General features: G+C 36.5%; 2 protein-coding genes across 2 annotated transcripts; both read left to right on the top strand.

The window, feature by feature from the left end:
* The first annotated feature begins 11,175 nt into the window (after positions 1-11,175).
* On the top strand, positions 11,176-12,182 carry LOC100773543 (olfactory receptor 8G1). The gene has a single exon (XM_027412270.2). It carries the CDS (start codon positions 11,176-11,178, stop codon positions 12,115-12,117), a length of 942 nt encoding a protein of 313 aa, XP_027268071.1. The 3' UTR covers positions 12,118-12,182.
* Positions 12,183-17,790: 5,608 nt separating this feature from the next.
* On the top strand, positions 17,791-19,129 carry LOC100752853 (olfactory receptor 146). The gene has a single exon (XM_027412269.2). It carries the CDS (start codon positions 17,820-17,822, stop codon positions 18,753-18,755), a length of 936 nt encoding a protein of 311 aa, XP_027268070.1. The 5' UTR covers positions 17,791-17,819; the 3' UTR covers positions 18,756-19,129.
* The last annotated feature ends 413 nt before the right edge of the window (positions 19,130-19,542 follow it).

Raw genomic sequence — 19,542 nt, 5'->3', positions numbered from 1 at the left:
GACACAGTCATCAAGACAAAATGTCAATCTACTGAATAGGAAAAGATATTCACCTACCCCACATCTGACAGAGGGATGATCACCAAAAAAGAGGCTAGTTTCCAAAACACCAAGCAATGCAATTAAAAGTTGGAGTACATAACTAAATAGAGAATGCTCAACAGAGGAATCCAAAATGTCTGAAAGACATTTGAGAAAGTGCTCAACATCCTTAGACATCAGAGAAATTCAACTCAAAACCACTCTGAGATACCATCTTACTCCTGTCAGAATGGCTAAAATCAATAGCACCAATGACAATCAATGCTGGAGGGGATGTGGAGAAAGAGGAACTCTCCTCCACTGATGGTGGGAATGCAAACTTGTAAAACCACTTTGGAAATAAGTATGGCAGTTTCTCAGGGAAATGGGAATCAGTCTACCTGAAGATGCAGCAATTCCTCTCTTGGGCATATACCCAAAGTATGCACACTCATATAATGAGGACATATGTTCAACTATGTTCATAACAGCAACATTTGTAATAACCAGAACCTGGAAACAACCTAGATGCCCCTAAACTGAAGAATGGATTGAGAAAATGTAGTACATTTACACAATGGAGTTCTACTCAGCGGAACAAAACAATGGAATCTTGGAATTCACAGTCAAATGGATGGAACTAGAAGAAACCATCCTGAGTGAGATAACCCAATCACAAAAAGATAAATATGGTATGTACTCACTCATTTTTGATTTTTGGACATAGAGCAAAGGACACTACTCTACAATTCACATCACCAGCGAAGCTAGGAAACAAGGAGGACCCCAAGAGAAGATTGCATAGTCCCTCGATGAAGGTGATGGGGACAAGAACTCCTGACCTAAGTGGGAGCCTGGGGCAGGGAGAAGGAGAGCCTTTATCCTGTTGCTGTTTGAAGCAGAAACAGACACCCACAGACAAGCATTGAACCACACTACTGGAATTCAGTTGTGGAGAGGGAAGAGGCATGAGCAAAGGAACCAAGACGGTTCTGGAGAAACCTGCAGAAAGAGTGGACCTGACCTACTGATAGTATGGAGACTCTTGTCATAAAGCTGGGGAAACAGCATTGGACCAAACCAAGCCCTCTGAATGTAGGTGCCAGCTAGGAGACCAAGACAGTCTATGGGACCTCTAATAGTGGAGCCAGTCTTTATCCCAAGAGCACAATGGATTTTGGGAGCCCATTCCCTATGGAGGGATACTATTGTAGCCCAGATACAGCAAGGAGGGCCTAGGCCCTCCCGCAAATGATATGATAGACTTTGAAGGTCCCTGGTGGGAGGCCTTTCTATCCCTGTGGAGGAGTTGTGGGGTGGGGTGGGGGGTTGTTGGGGAACATGGGAGGATGGGGGCTGAGGGAATGGGGGCATGGCTATGTAAATATGAGTAGAAATTGAAGAATTAAAAAAAGATCAAAACACTTTAAGAAAAGAAAAGAAGACTTCTTTGGTTGCTGGCATTAGCAGTCATTTTATAATGTACATAGCTGACTGAACTTTATTTGAGCTACTGGGAAATGTGAACAGCATAAGAAATTAATATGTACTAAAATAATGCACTATACTACTATGTATGAGACATGGGCAACTATGCTTAAGGAATAGAAAACAAAAACATCTCAACAAGTAAATACCTGCATTTATTTTTTTGCAAATGTATGAGGAATTGCTGCCAGGTATCTGGGTCTTGAGTGGGTGGGGGTGGACCATGAGTTATGTCCCCACTAGGAAATGTGGTGTAAACAGGAGGAAGGGAGGGAGAACTGGGATTGGAATGTAAAATAAAATTTGTTTTAAAAAAGAAAATAAAAAATACCATAAAATTTTTTTTAAAAATCAGTTTACAAGACCATTTGCCGCTGTTTTCTGCCCGAGTGAGAAGGCAGCCACCTTATTTTTTTTCTGCTTAATAAAGGATTGCTCGTTGAAAAAAAAAATGACTTTATAGTTGAGTGAAAGATAATTCTTGGAAAAATCCCATAGAACACATTGTAGAGTGGTATTAGTGTCTGGAGTTCCACATATGTAAATATTGAATATACATTTCTCACAGTACTGGTAGTAATGGCTCTGATTTTGAGAAGTTTGGGGAGAGGAAAAATGCTTCTTGACGAGAACAGTGAGTCAACTGTCTGGAAATAAATGGTGTGTGGTATATCTATTTTTTCTGTGTTAGTCACACTATCATTTATAATATTCTGCTCAAAGCCTCTGGCTTCTGGCAAACCTTCAATACTGAACCCTTAGGGAATCTTCTCTTGGATATCTTACTTTTGCCCCGAGTCATGGAGCTCCTGTGGCTATGGTTCCTTAGGTCCTGTCTCTTCATGTGTCCCAGTAGGTCAAAGATGGGTTTGATTTTTGGGAAGACAAACTCAAAGCCCTGGGTTGGGCCTGAGTTGGTTATTCTGGTCTTCCATTGGGACCACCCACCTCATTCAAGGGTCAGACCTACCTCTCCTATGCCCATACCTTTAGGCCTAGCTGTTCTATGCACATGGTAAGGGATGGGGCCAGCTCTCCAGTTTCAGAAGCTGGCAAGGAGTATAGTTCTCCCAAGGCCATCCAGGGTCAGGGCCAGCACTTCTACTCCTATGCCATTGGGGCCAGTTCATTCAGGAGGGGTTGGGCAGATTTCCTGTTTAGGAAAACTGCAAGAAGCAATGTCATCTCTCTGATGCCCAGGCCACCATTGCCACCAGGTCCCAGAGACCCTGTAGATAACACATCTATGAACATCATCACAGATGCTGTCTGAGATAGTCTGATGGACCCAGATATGGCTCTCAACACCAGCCTGTACAGACATGACCATAGTCTATGGTGGCAGCTCAGGCCACTGACTTCAGTATGGCCTTAACAGGCAGCAACATGGTTCAACACAGACATCTGAATGGCTCTCAGTGGCAACATGGGCCATGATAATCAACACAGACCCCAGCTGTGGTAGGGCCAAGGACCCAGATATGGGCCTTGGCAAAAGCCCGTGGCCCCATATGGCCTGTTCCTCACTGTCCTGCTTCTTCCAGTATGCTTCCATACACAGTGCACAGACTACTCCATTTCTCCTTAACTCTCAAATCCGTACAACCAATAAGCAAAGGATTTCTAACTATCATTATCAGTAATCAATAGAGCAAAGTTATATCTACTATGTTACCATATGTGGTCCCTTGCTTTCTGATATCTTTCTGTCACATCTGATTTACTTTATTTTTAGGAGATCATATATAGGGATGATTACACATTAGATTACAAGGTATGTATAATTAGAATGTCTTTCTGAAAGTGTGTTGTGGTCAACCACTGTTTCATATATCACCATCAGTTTCTGAAGCTGTCCTAGCCCTAGGACATCTTTCAATGATTTTCTGAGTATCTACTTTGCTATGTTTAACACATTTGTCATAAGCCTCACCATCTCTACTTTTTATATGTTCTTCATTGTAAGTTCTCTCTTCATTCAGTCAACTATGGGCAGATCTGGAGACTCCAACAGGCACAACTTTCACAGCTTCACATATTCATATACTTACATTCATGATCAATCAGTTTGATTGACCAAGCATATATTTTGTCTGTATTATACATCTGACATTTTATACATCACCCATTTTGATTCCTTATGGCTCTAACAACTGTCAGTAACTCCAGTTCCAAATGATTCAAAACAATCTTCTGGTTTTTGTGCATCAAGATTGAATGCTAAGTCACTTACATACAAGTCAAAAAATACACACATAAAAATAAATAAATAAATCTAAAACAAGTAGAGTCAACAAATACTTACAAAGGTATGATAAATTGGAACTGTTATTGACCACTGGTGGGTTTTGTTAACTAGTCTGCCATTATGGAAATTCATTTTGAGGTTCCTCAGATATTTAAAAAATATGGCTTTATTAAGATTCAACAGTACCACTCCTCCACATACATCCAAAGGCAATGGCATTTTATTTAACTATAGAAATAGACAAAATAATGAGATTTCTTTGAAAATGAATGGTTCTGGAAAGCATCACATTAAGTGAAATAACACAGACTCAGTGCATTTAATGCCCTATTTTTATCCAAGTTGTTCTCCCCCCTCCCCCCTCTCTCTCTGTCACTCAGGAAGCCAAATCAAAGTTATAGTTATGTGTATATTTTGTTCCTGTGTATACTAGCAAAGCCATTGTTTTTCCCTTTATCTTTGGGAAAAAGCATTTAGGTAAACAAGCACATAGTCCAAAGTTTAGTATTACATCATTCTCCAATTATAACCTCATGATTAATAAAATACATCACAACTTAATTAACTCTTACAAATAAATAGATATATGTCTAGAAACAAACAGTTTTTAGTGACTAAGGCAGGAAAATGTCGATTTGGTGGACAGACTAGTCAGCAATAACTAAAAGTCACCTAAAGATAAAATAGAAAAAGGTTTCAAATGAAATACAAAAATCAAAGATTCAGTGCTTCGATATGAATCTCTGCTTCTGCTTCCATCAGCTGTAGGGTGGCATTTAAGATAGTCATCAATCTCATTATAGGGGAAGGGCATTTAAGGTAGCCTCTCAGAGCAGAACTCCTGGAATCCAGTTGTAAAGAGGGAGGAGTGATGAGCAAAGACCATGCTGGGGAAACCCACAGAAATAGCTTACCTGAGCAAGTGGGAGCTCATGGACCCCAGTCTGACAGCCGGAGATTGAACCAAGCTCCCTGAATGTGGGTGTCAGTTGGGAGTCTGGGCAGTCTGTGGGGCTTCTGGCAGTGGAACCAGTACTTATCCCTATTGCATTAATGGGCTTTGGGAGCACATTCCCTCTGGAGGACTGCTCTCTCAGCCTAGACACGTGGGGGAGCACCTAGGTCCTGCCCCAAATGATGTGACAGCATTTTATGATTCCCCATGGGAGGCCTCACTCTCCCTGGGGAATGGAAGGGGATTGGGATGAGGGTTTGGTGGGGAGTATGGGAGGATAGGAGGGAGAGGGAACTGGGATTGGTATGTAAAATAAAATTGTTTTTAATTTAAATCAAAATTTATTTAAAATGTAAAAGATGTATACATAATAAGAAAATGAAACATTTTGTTCAATGGAACAACTGTATTATTTTAACTTCTCTTTTCCTAATATAAATAAGATATAATTGGCCAAGGTGTTCAAACTAGTTCATTGTAAAGTGACTTGTCATGGAAAAACAATGGCTAGATTCTTGTACAAAATGCAAAGTTTTAAGAATTATCAATCTAATTGATTACAGTTTGATCTTTTTACATATGGTGACTATATGTAAGTATTTGCCTATAATCTATGCATTTCTGGCGATAGAAATATTTCAACAGTTTTTCAGTTTTAATTATTGACATAAACATACACATGTGCAAAATGTACAATTACAATCTGTAGAATCTGGTTTGTTTGTTTGATCTTTTGTATGTGGTTCCAGGGCTGATTATTTTGTGTTGGATAACCAATTAGGAAGTTTATCCCCGGGATAGGTTAATTTTTCCTCCTTCAGCATCATTAGTTGTCTACAGTAATTTGTCTATAGCTGGAACTCTGTGAGATTCCCCTCATACTGCATTAACAGATGTATGATATTGGCATTGTTCTGGCTTTGTTTATGCTACCATTTCATGGAAATTTTGTCTCACACCAGACTTCCTAGTATTCTGGTTCTTATAAACATTCTGCATCCTCTTCTGCTTTGTCCTCTGAGCCTTATATGCAGGAGCTGTGATGTAGATGTATATATTGGGACTGAGATTCCTAGAATCTGTACATATTTGTATTGTGTCTGCTGGTGGTTTTCTGAGATGTTGTCTACTTGCTGTAAATTGAAGCTTCTTGGTGAGGGTTGATAGCTACACTGAACTGTGGGCATAAGGATGAAGTTTAGAATGTAGTAGAAATTGTTCTGCTCTAGTACTCACATTAGTGGATTCTCTTCTAAGATCCACAATCTCACTATTCCCCACATGTTAGCTAGGTGTCTGCTACCAGTAATGATTTCTTTCCTGATGAGTTTTCCTTAAGCCCAGGCAGACAGCCACTGGTTCACATCAACATGTGAGTGCCAGTATGGTAGATTTAGAGATATTTTACATGTTGTTTATTGTTGTGGTTCATAGTTGCAACAGCTAGGGAGCACTATTGTTTCCCTATATCAGCAGCTTATACTGTAGTTTCTCCTACCATGGAAGCTAGACTGCAAGAAAGAAGCTTTTCAGATTAGATCCAGCTAGAATAATCTGAGTCCTCTGTTGTAGGTAAATGGTCTCTTCCTTCAACTTCTAGGAGGTAATAATAGTCTGTATTGTTTTAGGATTTATTTGGATTAGTCAGACCAACCATTTGCAAGAGATGTTTCAGGGGTGATATTGGTTTTTATTATTATTATTATTATTATTATTATTATTATTATTATTATTATTATTACTTTATGTTCCTTATGGGGCACTCTACCAGACCAAGTGACATAATTTCCATATATTTGTGTGCATGGTGTGTGTGTACATGCATTTACTATAATAATTTGTATTTTGTATAATTTATATAAATATAAAATAATGACTCTCTGATTCTATGAGTCTTTGTCACATAGTCTTGGTGTCATCCATCCCACCTTCTTTGTTCTAACCTCCCTTCCCCCTCCAAAGTTGGAGCCCCTTTTCCACCTCATTTGTTTTGATGAATTTGAGAGTGGGGCAAGAGACATGGAAGTAATTGTAGTGAAGGGAGTTGGGATGGACTGGAGGGAAATAGAAGGGGTAAAGTGATTTAATTGTATTTTAATGAAAATGTATTAAAATTTAAAAATAATAATAATTTTAAATTAAAAAATAAAGGAAAAAGAATGCATAAATTTGGGAAGCAAAAGGGATAGGGACACCAGGGATTAACAGAAGGAGGAAATATAAAGGGGAAGTGATGTGATCATGTTTTAAAGAAAATACATGAAAAGTTCTAAATATCTTTAAAATTAAAAAACTAAAATTAGAAAGAATATATAAATTTGTGAGGTTAAAGTGGGACTAATAGGAGGAGGAAATGGGAATGGATTTCATCATATTATATGTATGTATGCATATATTTTTTAAACAATAAAAATAAATTCTGTGATTAAAAAGAGGTCATGTATTTGACAGACATCAAGGGGCTGCTTAGGAGAGGTTGCAGTGAGGAAAAAGAAAAGATAAATTAACTAATTATAATATAACTTAAAATAATAAAAGTAATTATTATTAAAGAAGGAAAAATTAGCCTACTGGGAAATGGCAAAGACACCTACTTTTTTTCAACCTTTTGCTCCCTCAGCAATGGAAATCCTTGGAGAGAGTGGCCTCTTGTTATTTAGCAGCTGAGATTATAAACTAAGAGCAAACCTTCAGAAGAACACAATAGGAACCACATAAGTGAGTATGAAAGGTGAGTGTATGTGTTACCTTAGATCTGAAGAAGCCTTTAGGGATGCTGACCTCTGCCTGTGACTAAACCAGCTTCAAAAAGCTGAGACTGAGGCCTAGGTCTTGGCCTTTATCACTGAAGATGGTAGGATGCTGAGTACTTGTGATGGCCAATATCAGTATTTGTGATTACACAAGTGAGGAGAAAAATTGGGGGCTAAGACTTTCAGAAGGAAGGGTGAGTGTTCTTCCCAAACTGTGATGAAAGCGCCTAGAATAATCACTTTGAACAGTCAGGAAATTGGTTCTCAATACCTTCAGTTATTCAATTATTCACAAAGCTTTTCTTAACTTTCATAGAATACACCAGCCACATCCCCCTTCCTGAAGTTTCAGTCAATTACAATGAATTGGAGAATCTTTGCATAATGACTTTTAAAGGATTCAAAAACAACAACACAATATTTACTAGACCACAAAAGAATGGCATTGACTAGACTCTGCTACTTACAAATAATTAAACTGTATTAAAAAAGAGACAAACTGACTAGTAAGAGTTTCTGGGTTTATAATCTTTTGTGCCTATCAGCTAGAAGGAGAACATTGTATCATGGGGAATTAAACACAGCTGAATTTTAATTTACCAATCAGCATTTCATAATTAAACTCCATAAAACATTTTTAACCTGTGTTCGAAACCACGGTGATCATCATTATAGTAATGAAGGACAGTTCAAAGAGCCCAATAGAGAGCTTTAATGTCAATGTTCTGTCACCTTGTCTTCTAAAACATTACACTTAAATCACAGCCTCACGTAAATACCTTTTATCGAATATCAGATTTGAAACTTTGAGAATATGTAACAGACAGATGCTGTAATATTTTTAATTTGTTCTTATGATTGTTGAGAACCAAATTTCATTTTACACAGATAATTTTCAGTTATATAATGAATCTATGAAGATTGATAAATATAATAAAATATTATTTCAAGTAAGTTAATATAAAATATGCTTAACATCGTATTTTTAAATTTTGTTAGGAAGATATCTGAAATTGTACTCCTCTAAGAATTTCATCTAGTCTTGAAACCTTATTATACAGCATTATTGTGACTGCCTGTATGCTTTTTGTAATTATTTTTATTCATTTATTTAAAATTTATATTTATGGGTACATCTTAGGGGTGGCAAAATTGGTCATCAAGGTAATAACAATTGTTTCCACAGCTGAGGACCTTAGTTTAAGCCACTGGATTCATGTGGTGGAAGAAAGAATCAACTCCTTCCAGGTATCCTCTGATTATGGTGCTTAGAATTTAAGGTAACAGAGTATAGAACTCAAGAGTCTGTCTTTCCTCAGTGCATGTTTCAGCTTTGCATGCCATGATAATTCACCAATAATAACATTTTTTTTTCATTTGGTAGACTATTAGTGACAGCTATACTCATGACTTACATACTCTCTGGTTGATTTATCATGACTAGTTGTTTTATGTGGAGGTGATATTTATTTATACAGTTATTAAATCAAGACAAAATCAAAAACAACAACCAAAAAAAGCATCATTGATAAATGACTGTATGAGTAGGAAGACAGGTACTTTGACTTTGTATCTTGCCATTTAACCAAAACTGATTTTGATAGTCTCAAGAATCAGTCCAGAAGCAATGGATGACCTAACTGTAGATTAGTCTATTCAGTTCATTGTGCTTTGGCAGTAACATATTATTTAATTTAATAATATTACATATCAAATACCATCTCTAGGATTTGACACTATTATTGCATTCTGGAACTCTGGTTGCCTGCAATGGGCTTACACAATACTGGTTCAGACAACAATCAGTTCTGGGTATCAGAGCTGCTGCTGAAGCTCTATCGCTCAGTGCTGAGTTCATGGCTACCAAAAATGCCTGAGACAGGAGCCGATATTTTCTTAAGTTGTGTACTCATTGGTGAGCTCTACAAACTACATTGGGTAGTTAAGAACCATGGCCATACAGATGGTTTTGGTTAAACTTAGTGGATGATACACAAAACAAAAAATCGTGAATTTGAGAAAATGAATTGTATAGATGATAGGTAGTAGTTGAGAGGGACCAAAGCTAAGAGTAACTAGAGCATACTGTTACATGTATGAAAATAGAAATATCAAGTTTAATTAATAAAAATATCTGATAACTTATGGAAATATATTTATCATATATTTGTATATCTATGTGTGTTCATAGATACACACACACACACACACACACACACATATATATATGTGTGTGTGTTTTCATATATATATATGAATACGAAATGTATGAAAAGAAAAGCTCTGCTCATTTCTGGGAGAGTTTGGAATACTTAAGCCATTGCTTTCAGGAGAAGGTTTTGTGTTCAGATTGTCAGTAACTTTTACTCCTTGACATTGACTCTTAACTATTCAGATTTTCAAGTCCCTACATAGTTTTGTGTTTTTAAATTTAACTTAAAATATTTTGATAATTTTATATATGATTCTTTATTTACATCATTTCCATCCACTTCACCTGACTGCGAATTTCTTTCAAATTTATCACACACACACACACACACACACACACACACACACACACACACACACACACACACACACACGTATCACACTGAGACCATTTAGTGTTACTTATATGCATTTAGGGCTAAACACCAGGATTTATTTAACCTCTCAGAGGATTCAACTGTCCATAAAATTGATTCTGTCTCTCTCGTGAGCCATTAATGTCTATAACTCTTTATCTAGGCATAAAAGCCACATAGGATTTTCCCAATGTGGTTGGCATGTCAGCTGGTGTCATCATTGTGTCAGTATTGTTTTGGCAAAAGAAAAATGAGATTTTATGGGTTTAGCATCCCTATCATTAAACAAGACACTATCTCACAGCCAACTTCCTGGTCATTTGGTTCTTATAATATTTCCACCCCTATCAGGTTATGTTCCCTGAGTCTTATCGGTAGATGTCATGTTCAGAAGTGTCAATTGGGGATTTAAACCTCAAAGTTAGTTATCTGTATTTTGACCAGTTGTGGCTTCCTGTAATAGTCTCAGTCTTCCATCTGCTACAAAAAAGCTTCTTCGATGTGAAAAGAGAGGTAACCATTTCTGCAGTTGCAAGAATATATATTTCAAATGCGTTTAGAAACATATTGGTTTAAGAAAGTGGCAGTAGTAGGTTATCCTTTAGGGTCTATGGCTACATGAGACATGAGTAGTGGGTCAAGTTTACACTATCAGGTCTATTACTAAGCAGTTCTTAAATCCAATTAGATAGCTGCTGTATACCACCATGATTTCAGTGTCACTGTTGCAGTCTTGAGGACATCTTGCTATATTTTCAATTGTTGTGAATCATACATCTTTAGCTGCATGGGACTATTGATTATTTTTCTCCCATTACAGATTCAATAGCTCCTTAGAGTATTATGAGATGTACACCTCAGAGAGGAGATGCAAGCGTCAAGTAATGACATTGCTGTGAAGTCACTGAAATGCTCTAATGCTCAGGGCCAGTATTTACATACAATGCGTTTTGAATTAAAAATAATGTCAAATAAGTTTTAAATCAAGTAAGTTTAATTGTATGTTTCTGTAGGTCTAATTATCACAGAGATTCAAATCATACATAGCTGAAAGTCATATGTATACAGAATTCTGTAAATTTAAAACAACAACAGTCACTGTAACAGACATATATTTCTTCCTTCAGTATTTGGACAGAGGATATGGCACCAGGAAACCATTGCACAGTGGCTGAATTCATCCTTACTGGGCTCTCAAAGAAGCCAGAACTCCAGATGCCTCTGTTCCTCCTCTTCCTGGGAATCTATGTAGTCACTGTGGTGGGGAATCTGGGCATGATTACACTGATTGGGATCAGTTCCTACTTGCACACTCCCATGTACTATTTCCTTGCCAGTCTGTCCTTCATTGATCTCTGTCATTCCACCATTATCACCCCCAAAATGCTGGTGAATTTTGTGACAGAGAAGAACTTTATCTCCTATACTGGATGCATGACTCAGCTTTATTTCTTCCTCATTTTTGCCATTGCAGAGTGTCACATGTTGGCTGCAATGGCATATGATCGATATGTTGCTATCTGTAACCCCTTACTTTACAATGTAACCATGTCCTATCAGATTTACAGTTCCCTGATTTCAGTGGTGTATATTATTGGTGTGATTTGTGCATCAGCTCACACTGGCTTCATGATCAGAGTTCAGTTCTGTAACTTAGATGTAATCAACCACTATTTCTGTGATCTTCTTCCCCTCCTGAAGCTTGCTTACTCAAATACTTATATTAATGAGTTGTTGATTCTATGTTTTGGTACATTTAATATAGTTGTCCCAACTATGACTATTCTTACTTCTTACATCTTCATCATTGCCAGCATCCTCCGCATTCGTTCTACTGATGGCAGATCCAAAGCTTTTAGTACCTGTAGCTCCCACATCTGTGCTGTTGCTGTTTTCTTTGGGTCTGCTGCATTCATGTACTTACAGCCATCATCTGTTAGCTCCATGGACCAAGGAAAAGTGTCATCTGTGTTTTATACCATTGTTGTGCCCATGCTGAATCCCTTGATCTACAGCCTAAGGAATAAAGATGTCAGTGTTGCCCTGAAGAAAATACTAGACAGAAAAATCATTCATGTAAACTAAACTATGCAAGATTGATTTATTAGCATAGCATCATCAACTAATACATGGCTTCAATCACTGTTACACATTTGAATCCATTTGTCAATATTTTAATCATTAGTTCAAATATTGTATTATATCATATTTCTATAATTGTCATTGCTATTTCCTAGGTAAAAGTTGTAACATATGCATCATAGAGACTAATGTAAAAGAAATAATGAGGATGGCATCAACCTATTTATGAAACAATATCAGTCTCATTTTGTTTATATATCTTTGTACAGTTGGTTAAGGAATATCTTTTAATGAAAGTATATTATTTTAAATGTTATATTGATCTTCTCCAGATATGTGAAAGGACACAGCACTTAGAATTATGATGCTTGTAATTTCTAGTTTTGGAAATTTCTACCCTGAAAACAACCACTTACAGGCATAATCTTCAATAGATCTTATGTGCCTTGTTTAGTGTATTCTTTCAGACACTGAATTTCCAGTTTAAAATACATTTACAGACACTTCTACATTTTGAACTTCTGCCTGATCCAGTATCCTCATGGATTATGCATTGATTATTTGAATTTGTACTTCCAAGCTTTAGCCATACTCATTATGACCCATACATCCAAGTAGAACTTTCTGGTGTCCAGATCCTAGGATAATCTCAAAATTTAATACAACCTTAATAATTTCCTTATTCTCCCATGAAATATTTCAAGGAAGATTTTGGCATCCATACTATCCATATGCATCATTGGTTTGATACTACTCCAAAGAGTTACAACTGTTTTTAAACTAAATTTAATTCAGTACACTTTGGTTAATCAAATTCTTTAAAGTTCATTTATGTGAATGTTTTAAGGATACATCAAATAGTTGTGACATTCTGACCTATTTTGCATAAAGATTTAAAAGTTTTAGTCTTGAACAGTATTTCTGTGGCAAACCAGTCCAAGTGAAATAATGTGTGATTTCTGAGTTCATAAAGAAGTCTTTAATTAATGCTTAGTTTATCCTGATTTTCAAATGTGTGGAAAGTAAAAAATGATTAATTTGAAAATTTATAGATCAGTAACGAAAATCTGTGGAATAGTGTTTACCAAAACAACCCCTTGTACTACTGACAATTATCGATTCCCATAGTAGAACAAAATTCCACCTATAATGACTTTTAAAATGGTGCCTATTCAGTAATGGTACATATCCAGTAATATGTATATACATATATACATATTCAGTAATATATGTAAGATAAAGCATAGTAAATGTGGCAAAATGAAACCACCATATTTTTTTGTAATTTTTTATTAGTTTAATTTAGGAACAAGCTTGTCACACAGGTCAATCCCTTCTCCATCTCCCTCCCCTAATCTCCACCCCTACCCCCTACCTTCGACCTACTCTCCCCACCCCCCACCCCAACAACCCTCCACTCCCCAGGCCCCTCGACAGGGGCTCCCCAAAGTCCACCACATCATCCTGGGCTGGGCCTAGGCCCTCCCAAATTGTCCAGGCCAAGAGTGCATCCCTTCATGTGGGATGGGCTCTCAAAGTCCCTTCTTACACCAGGGAAAAATACTAATCCACTACCAGGGGCCCCCTAAAGTACGGAGGCCTCCTAATTGACATCCATGTTCAGAGTTTTGGATCAGTCCTGTACTGGCCTCCCAGACAGCAGTCTGGGTTCCATGTGCTCCCCCTTGTAGACACCAGCTGTTTCTGTGTGAAACCACCATATTTTTAGGCACAATAAGCTGACTAGCCAGGAGAGATATCTTGTCTCATTAATATATATATATATATATATATATATATATATATATTTGGCAGGGCTGGCAAAGTCCACCATTATTCTCCAAGTTCAACTATTATTTTTATTCACAGGCTTTTTGATCCTCCACATTGACGTTGGTCTTGATCCTTACATGAAGGGTAGAGAGATAAGCAAAGTGGCCACTGCTCTAGAGATCTACAGATTGTCCCCTGGGTGCTCAAAAATATGTCATGTGTCAAAATTAGCACAGTATATAGTTGAACCTCGTTGTCTCAGCATATTTCTAAGCATTCATGTTCTCTGTGGATCTGACCCTAAGACAACTATTCGGTCAATCATTTTGCATGGATGGAAATTATACACTTAAGCACAATAATATATATGTATATAAATTAATGTGTGTTAATAAAATAAAATATAAGCCAATAGCCCAACACTTCTTAAAAACAGGATATACAGAATGCTTGAAGATAGCCACTATACATCCAAGAAACTATCACTAATTATCAATTATTTCAACAATTATTCATGTAATATTTTGAGAATTGTTTTTGAATTTCACAGAATTTCCAATAACTCACATAAGTTTGTGATTCACTAAATACACACATTAGTACAATTGCTACCTGAATGAAAAGGCTATGCATGCCTGTTTCCTACTACTATTTTCTATGCAAATTAGCACCAATGTTATATTGAGTTTCTTTAGAACATTAATCTTGTGTATAGTATTGAATGGCATAAAATATTAACTTTTTTTAGAGGATCTTCATTAATCTGTGTATATACTATTTTATTGGTTATAGAAGAAAAATAAGGGATAAATTATGAAAACCAAAATAATTTGTCATGATAGAAGATACTTAGGTTAGTCTTACAAGCCACTTTAATAGTTTGAGAATTTGGATTACTCTGGTTTCTAACTATTTAGTCATGAAATAACTCACACCTGCTTCTATAGTACCAATGGTGACCCCAATCCCCTTCATTTAGACCACTTCATTATTCTCCTGGGATTCTTTAACTTAGCGGCAAAGCAAAGCCATTTTTATTCTTGGGGAAAATGTTAATAATATTCATGCAATCTGCCAAAAACTTAATAGATTTATTATTTAATATCATTAAACATTAATCAATAAGATATAACTCATCAGGAAAGGCATTGTTCCTCCAGAGCCCGGTTTCCCCAGTGTGTGCTCTGTCTGTTGTGTTAGCTAGAGGCTCCACATCTACTGGATCAGAATACCATTTTAATACAGCTCTATAGTGATCCACACATTCAAAATCTTTATTATGATGTGCACGTTTAGAAATGACAGGAACCAATTTGAAGAATAGCTAGGCAGATGGGGAATTAGTACTGATAATTGTTAATTGTCTCATGAGCGTGTTTCTAGAATAGTGAAAGTCCTTAGAGAATGTTGATTTGCTGACATACAGTAACTGAAGAAGTTAAACTCAGGACAATTCTTCACAGCTGCTCAGGTGACTGAGGATCTGCAAAGGCACAAATTAGGTGAGTCCTGGAAGATGCTAACAAGAGATGCAGACCCGGCTTAAAGGTATTGTTGCCACTGAGGACTAAGTCTGACCTTCTAAACACTAACTGTAGAATTTAGGGGGCATGCTTCTACCAATTCTAGGATTAGAGCCATTTGCAATTGGCAAATAAAACTTGATATTGATAATTGAATTGAGAATTTGGATGAGTGTATTTGTCCCATGTCAATTAGGACTCTGATGTCTGGAGCAATCACTGTCTTAAGTCAGGCAGAATCTAATTATTCACTTATTCCTAAAAGTACCCTTAAAAGCCTGAAATTTGGCAGACTTGTATTACTGGGGAAATAGGCAAATAAGTCCAACTTGTCATTTGGCTAATAGTGTAACTTATAGCCCAAGAAGCAAGTGTGTACTTCAGAAATTACAACATCCTGAGCATGTTATAAGAAGGATGAATTCAATACATGATTATGGAGAATCACCCCATGTCAACCATAGTTTTAGAGTAGACATAAATGGAAATACATATTTACCAGATAACAAAGAAAAAGTGCTTGGTGACACTCTTGCAAATAGAATGAACATCAATATAAAATATAGATAATAAAATGACTGTCTCATACTCTAGGAACTGTAAGTAGCCATCTGCATCCATCACAGATAGAGAGGGTTATACATGAAGAATTTAGTAAGATCAATGTTACTGAATATTTGTGGTTAAAAAAGGAATTAAGGGAATCTTTCCTCTAGATCTTTGAAAGTGGATTATCAAGAGACTTAGGACTCAGCTGTCCTTGAGAAGGTATAAGTAACTTTCTCCCCTTTTAAAATAACAAACTGACATAATTGTCCCTTGTGATTATTAAAAGTTATGTCTTCTGTGCTCTCAAATCTAATAACCTGTCTAACATTCCATAAACTGCATGCTAATTATATTGACTTTAATTGTTTTCCAAGCATCCTATAGCTTCTGTGTTTCATCATGTCAATATCCTTTCCTTAGCAAGAACATCCACAGTGCAAGCCATAGCTTGACATGTAGCATAATAGTTTTATATCAGTGATTTCAAGGAACACAGAAGAAATGGAAGCATGTTCTAGACCTTGCGGCGAGGATCACAGCTATGGTAAATGGTAAGTACTAAGAGGCCCATTGGTTCAACCATCAGTCACCATTGGGACCTTTGGCTTTATTCCAGCATGTGAGCTCAGAAACCACTGTTAGGTATCACTGTGTAATAAGGATTTAGGCTAACCTAAACTAATATAGTATCATTTGTTACATTCTATGATTGGTATTTTCATGAAAAATCTGCATTTCCCTTTGTTTTTTTTTGGGGGGGGGTATGAATTTTATTGCTTCATTGACTTGAAGGTATGTCTTTAGTTTTCATATGAATTGTCTTTTCAAGATCTGTGAAAAAGTCTATCAGAATGTTGATTATAATGAATTTGTAGATTGCTTTTGGTAGGATGGCAATTTTTACTATGTTAATCCTACCTACCCACATGTGTGGGAGAGCTTTCTCTCAATTTCTATCTTCAAATAATTGAAGATTTTAGGGTACAAATATTTCACATCCTTGGTTAGAGTTACCCTGAGATATTTTGTATTATTTGAGGCTATTGTGAAAGATGCTGTGTCTCTGGATTCTTTCTCAGTCAATTTGTTACTTTTATATAGAAGAGCTACTGACTTATGTAAGTGAATTTTGTATCCAGCCACATAGTTCCAAGTGTTTGTCAGCTGTAGAAGTTTATTGGAGGAAATTTTTGGGTCAGTTACATATGTGATCATATCATTTGCAAGTAATTCATTATGAATTTTTACATTTTGAAATAGTCTATATATATATATATATATATATTAATTTTATAACAGAACAAGAAAAGAAATATGTAACTACTCACTTGCTTCTATGTGGCTCCTCTTTTGACACCCTCTGATTCACAGAAGTTAAAAGGAAAAGGAGAAAAATTGGGACACTAATATTTTCATTCCTGAAATTTTGTCAGTAATTGTTATTTGCTTAACAATTGGTTGAATGTAGTTAACTAAAGGTTTGATTGATAAGTTTGTTCCATTTATGAGTTACATGGAATTATTCTCTAAAAATCATGATTCTAAACCAGCTTCTTTTTGTGCAAATATGTCTTTTAGTAAATGATGTGGTTTAGGAACACTAGGTTAAAAGGTTTGACATATTCAAAATTGAAAACTGACGGTATAAAAATTTTCAGTGCTGTAAACACAAAATGTTTTCTATAAAATATTGTTAGTTTTGAAACTCTAGTAAATATATAATTAGACAACTTCCACATAGTGATGATGGCACAGAGAGAAGTGATCATGTAGAATTTAATGGGACACATCCTTCCAAAAAAAAAGTAACAATGCCTTTCAAAAGACCATATTTTTCCTTTCAGAAACTGGACAGAGGGCATGGAAAAAGGTAATCACTCCACAGTGACCAAATTCTTTCTTGCTGGGTTAACAGACCAACCAGAGCTGCAGCTGCCCCTGTTTCTCATCTTCCTTGGAATCTACCTGCTCACAGTGCTGGGGAACCTGGGAATGATCATCCTGATCCTGCTCAGCTCCCACCTGCACACCCCCATGTACTTCTTTCTCAGCAGTCTGTCCTTCATTGACCTCTGCCAATCTACTGTCATTATCCCCAGAATGCTGGTGAACTTTGTGATGGAGAAGAATGCCATCTCCTACCCTGAGTGCATGATTCAACTTTACTTCTTTCTCCTTTTTGCTATTTCAGAATGTTACATGCTGGCTGCAATGGCCTATGATCGCTATGTTGCCATCTGTAGCCCCTTGCTGTACAGCATCCTCATGTCTCAACAGGCCTGCCTTTCTCTTGTTTCAGGAGTGTATGTAATAGGTGTAGTTTATGCATCAGCTCACATAGGATGTATGTTTAGGATTCATTTCTGCAGATATGATTGGATCAACCATTATTTCTGTGACCTTATTTCTCTCCTTAAGCTCTCCTGCTCTAGTGTTTATGTGAATGAATTGATGATTCTAATATTTAGTGGAATTAATATCATTGCCCCAACCCTGACCATCCTTAGTTCTTATGCTTTCATCATTATCAGCATCCTACACATTAAATCCACTGAAGGAAGAGCCAAAGCCTTCAGCACCTGCAGCTCCCACATCTCAGCTGTTGCTCTCTTTTTTGGTTCTGCTGCATTTATGTATCTGAACCCATCATCTTCCAGCTCCATGGATGAAGGGAAAGTATCTTCTGTGTTTTACACTATCATTGTGCCCATGCTCAACCCCCTGATATATAGTCTGAGGAATAAGGATGTCAATATTGCACTGAAGAAAATGATAGAAAGAAGACCATTTTTGTGAAAAACATAATGTGTAAAATATTCCATTAGATCTTCATCTGTGGCCACTACATAGTATGAATTGAATGAATTTATTTTATTCAGCCTATGTAATTTTTCTTCATCTAATAAGATTCTGTGGCTTTATTTATTTTCAATGGTCTTAATACTATTCTCTCAATATTCCACCTCATATCTTCTCCTTTGGGATCACTTATATATTCTTAATATCTGGAATGTATTTGCTACTACCAGGCCTTGATAATTTTCTTGATATTTTTAAAGTATTTGACAGCCAATATGTAACCAACATAGTTGTTGCTTATTAACCATTCTGTGTTTCATTCAGCATTTTCTGGTTTGGTTAAAATACATCATACATAAATTTCACAAATGCTTCAAACATCTATAAGACAATTTCTGGCCTTATGTTACTAGAAAATGTTTTAAAAATATTAGGTTTGTTTCTGAAATAAATCATAGCAAAAGTGTGACAATATTGTTTTATTTATATATTTTATAATTTTCTTTTTGGTATACATGTGTATGTTTGTGTGTTAATAGGAATGTCTACATGTATGCTGGTATATGTACACATATGAGTTGGAAAGCAAAGGGTATGTTCAGTATTGTTCATATGAGCTGTGTATCTTGTTATAAAGATAGCACCCCCTTGCCACTGGCCATAGCCTAGAGCACATGATATCCAGATAGAGCCTGTTCTTCTATGCCATGATGTGGGACCTGAAGAACACAGAAACCCCTGTGTATACCCCCCCACGGACTTCTCAAGATGTACACTTTGAACC

The sequence above is a fragment of the Cricetulus griseus genome, chromosome 4 (genome assembly GCF_003668045.3).
Source record: "Cricetulus griseus strain 17A/GY chromosome 4, alternate assembly CriGri-PICRH-1.0, whole genome shotgun sequence".
Lineage (NCBI taxonomy): Eukaryota > Metazoa > Chordata > Mammalia > Rodentia > Cricetidae > Cricetulus > Cricetulus griseus.
Note: the sequence above shows the minus strand (reverse complement) of the source record. Positions and strands in the feature narration are given on the sequence as shown.